We start from the raw sequence: 4152 nt of genomic DNA on the forward strand, positions 1-4152 counted from the left end.
ACTAAAAAGCACCATAAAAAAAATAAATTTTCAAAAAAAAAAAACATTTTTTTTTTTTTTTTTTTTTTTTTTGAAAGAGAGGATGTGAGCAAGGGAAGGCCAGAGGGAGAGGGAAAGAGAGAATATTAAGTAGGCTTCAGGCCAACGAGGAGACTCACAGGGGGCTCAATCTTACAACTGTGAGATATTACTTTTAAAGTGGGAAATTTCATGCAATTCTCTTTATGGCAGACTTTTTTAGCAGAACATTAAAAATAGTTAATTCTAAATTCTAAAATAAATAATTTTCTTAAAGAAAAAGTTTTCTAGAATTACCACCTTGATATAATCCTACCTTATTCTTAGAGTACGTCAAGGAATTTTCTGAAATAAAGAAAAAAAAAAGAATGTTACCACTTAAATGCTGGCTGTGAATTACTCTATAAAAAATAGTATAACTATCAAGCCAGTAATAAGTTAATAGTTTAGAAGATATAATTTCTACATGAATAACACAGGAAACATTTGAAAATTTTATCCTTATAGAGAACTATATGATTCCAAGACCCTCAACCCAACATAACACACCAGAGCCAAAGAGGTGAGACTGTCCTAATTTCCCCAGGGCCGTCTGTTTCTATGCAAACCCCCAAGTGCCTACTAACCACAGCAAATTCATTCGTGGCTGCCTCACAATAGCTCGGGTCCTAGAAACTCAACTAAATAATACATAAGGAAAGTGCTCTCTACTACATTTTTTTTCATTTGTTAGTCTTATGGTGTAAGCATTTAGATTTGAGGAGCTAGCACATGAATCATACAACTACAAAGGAGCAAAAACAAAGAGACTTAGATGATTTGGCTAACTATCCTCTAATAGACAAATAAGAAAATAGCTTCTCCATTCTTGTCTTTTGTTTCAAGAATGACTAGAACATTTTTACTGGACTATTGAACATTTTTTCTGGTACATGTACTAACAGTCTCTTTATTCTCAGCAATTTGAAAACTTCAAAACAAATAGTTTTGCTACAAATTAATGCCTTAATATGTTCTTCCCCCATACTACAAAACATAAACCATTACTGTTAAGATTTCTTATCAAGAGGTACTTTGTTCTTCTTAGAGCAGCCAAAAGGGCAATCAAAAGGGCAGGCAGTAATTGAAGTCAGCCACAAAATTGTGAAAAAACTAAGGAAGTAATTAAACTTCAATCATCCAGCTGCCCTGAGGTTTACTCCCTCCTAATATCTCTCATTCTTTCCAAATTGCCTTGGATACAAACACCCACCCCCCAGATATCACAGGGGTGGATTTCTAGGTCAAAGCATGCTTGTTTAACATAAAGGAGGATTTGGTTAAGTCATGATTTTTCCCTTTAACACAGTGAACATGGACTATAACCAATTCCTGGTCTCACTTACTCTGGTCAAAGAGTGATGACCTCAACCATATTTCTCACTCCTCTGTGTTCTAATTTAAAGCAATATTTTCAATTAAGCATTGAAAGCTGATGAATTTTCCAAGGTAATAAGAGCACCACTGTTCAACAGAAATATAATGCAAGCCAAAATGTGAGCCACATGTATGCTTTAAAAAATTTTCAGTAGCCACATTAGAATCATAGAAACACATAAAATTTTATATATTTTAACCCAAAAAATCCAAAATATCATTTCAACATATAACATAAACAATTATTGAGATTTTTCTATATTCCTTTTTCATATAAAGCCTCTGAAACCCAGTGTATATTATATATTTCTGCACATCTTAATTCAGAGTAATCACATTTCAAGGGCTCAATGACCACATGTGGCTGCTGGCTACAACACTGGACAGTGCAGACTTTGAGTGCAATAATCTTTACCAGGGACCACTTGATACCTTTACTGTTCTTTTGTGAATTACGTAAGCCACTAAAGGACTGATGAAAGATGCTGACTATAAAGATTCCGACACTCAGTCTTCCCCACCAGTTAAGTAAAAATTTCAAAGGGCATAGAAATATACACATTTTGCTCTGGAAAATAGGTTGCAACTATAATCTAACATATAACTGATCAATTTTACGAGCCAGAGAAGATCATTCTTTGCAGAGATGTGGAATTAAATAATAATGTTTCTTTTTCCATAAAATCGTAGTATAGTTTTAGAGCTGGAATCATACAAAGCTAGATTTCAAAGATTGAAAAACTAAGGTTTTTGATCAGGATACATAATGAATATCACTATGAATATGAGAAAAAAAATCTTCAGTTACTTAATCACCCTTTTTCAAATAACATTACCTATCCTGTGTGTCCTTTGTGCACCTACATAGGTATCAAAAATTCGCTGCAATTCACACTTTCCCGTCATCTGTCGTAAGAGCCATTTCATCCAAAATCGAAAAAAGTGCCCATAGAAGAACTCCCATAAAGAAATAAACATTTTTTCCTGGGGAAGGAAATATATGACAGATTTAATGACCTTAGATTTTAAAATGGGAAAAAAATGTACAGTTTATCCAACTCATCATATCCCAAATTATACCTATGATGTTATCCTACTGGGTCTCCTTTGTAGCAGTATTCAGGCATGTAAGAAAACAATCACAGATGTAATAAATACCATTTAGATCAATTAAATAATGGATGGTCCAAAGCCAATTTATCACCTTTTTAGGAATTAACTGTAAAAATCAAACTACTTACTTAGATTCAAGTTCTCAGTTCCCTATGTTCTCATCTTTGAGAATGGGGCTCAACAGTTCAAGAACCAAAGGGACCCAACTTAGCAACAATTCAATCAAATATGCCTTATATCTGAACTGTTTGTATAAAGAAGAGTTCTTTTAACCCCTGTGTATAATTCCAGTTACATCTGTCCCACAGTCAGGAGGTTCCAGCAAAAAACATTACATATGGCTTACAAACTAAAGTATAGAAGTTGAGCACAAAGTCGATCACACCCTGGCTAATAATTGTTGGTTTTCATTCAACAGGTGAAGGGCAGAAATAATAAGAATAGTAAAAAACTACACCCTCACCAAATCGAATCTTTATGCCATTAGAAAAATCTTGCGCTCCTAAATGAAGCAGGGGTGGGAGGGACTACAAGTGAGTAGTTACTTTAAAATAAAAACGCTTATCTCCTTCCTGCCTTCAACACTCCCCAAGAGACATCATCTCTAGACTACGGTCTGAGGGACTGTCAAATCTGAAATCCCCGCAGGCCAGTGCAGAAGCAGCGCCCATCATCAGAGATCGGCTGAACTGTTACTCTAAAATGACTCTATCTAGCCCGCGCTCAATAGGACAAAAGAAACGGGAACTGCCAAGCGCTGGGAACACAAGCCTCGAGGCGCCTGAGCTCCCCAGACCTCGGGGAGTGGCTGCGCGGAGCCCCCCCTTCCGGAGCCTGGCCGAGCCCAGGTCGCGCGCTGGCCGCGAGCGGGAAGGTACGGCTCGCACAAAGCCCCGCCGGCCTGGGCACCCCACGGTTTTCCTTAGGACACCGAGGGGCTCAACCAGCCCGCGCGCCCTCAGCGCAGCCGCACCGAAGCAGCGCGGGGCGAGAGGAAAAGAAACAGCAGCCACCTCACAGGAGCGGAAGAACTAGGGGGGAAAGCTGGAGCTGCCTCGGTTTCCCCAACTGCAAACAGCCGGCAACGGAAACGACGCTACTCGCGGAGCGCTCCCTGCAAGCACCGCGACCCGGAAGTGGGGGAGCGAGGCCGCGAGAACGCCTTTCCCGGGACCCTGCCCGCCTCCTCCCCCGCCCCTCCGGCCACTACGATTGGTCCGAGCTCCGCCAATTGCGAGCGGTAAAAGAGGTAGCGCTGACTCGCCGGCGTGCGTGCTCGTATTGTACGGACGCCCAACGGTTTCCCTGGCAACGGCTACCTGCAGCCAAGTCCAGGGCCAAAGGTTGGTCTCAAAGTGCAGCTTTGGAGGTCTTTTGGGCCTTAAACCGATCATTTCCGCTGATTGAAACTGTGTACTCCAAGCACGGAAGAAACGCGTACTTTCGGTAACTTTCAGAACACCTAGGTTACAAAAGCGCTTTCACCTACATGTAACCTTAATCTTGCGAAGTAATTATTAGTAATCCTTATTAATAGTCCTAGTTTATAGATGAGGAAACAGGATTTACATTTAGTGACCTGCCCATGGCTAATACATGCCAAAA

At 40.0% G+C, this 4152-nt stretch overlaps 1 protein-coding gene across 7 annotated transcripts in view; it reads right to left on the bottom strand.

The window, feature by feature from the left end:
* ELMOD2 (ELMO domain containing 2) overlaps window positions 1-3715 on the bottom strand; it is a 29127-nt gene extending 25412 nt beyond the window's left edge. The window contains exons 1-4 of one of the 7 annotated variants that reach the window (XM_077755943.1): window positions 3561-3715; window positions 2515-2539; window positions 2271-2418; window positions 335-363 (exon numbers count right to left, since the gene is read on the bottom strand). In XM_077755943.1, coding sequence (XP_077612069.1) covers window positions 335-363; window positions 2271-2412 — 171 coding nt within the window. In that variant the 5' untranslated portion in view covers window positions 2413-2418; window positions 2515-2539; window positions 3561-3715. Of the gene's footprint in view, window positions 1-334; window positions 364-2270; window positions 2419-2514; window positions 2540-2675; window positions 2956-3010; window positions 3510-3560 lie in introns of those variants that run through there. The other 6 variants (XM_077755944.1, XM_077755942.1, XM_077755945.1 and 3 more) reach the window with 6 other exon arrangements.
* Between the last annotated feature and the right edge of the window lie 437 nt (window positions 3716-4152).

This window comes from Crocuta crocuta, unplaced genomic scaffold, assembly GCF_008692635.1.
Source record: "Crocuta crocuta isolate KB4526 unplaced genomic scaffold, BGI_CrCroc_1.0 scaffold112, whole genome shotgun sequence".
Classification (NCBI taxonomy): domain Eukaryota; kingdom Metazoa; phylum Chordata; class Mammalia; order Carnivora; family Hyaenidae; genus Crocuta; species Crocuta crocuta.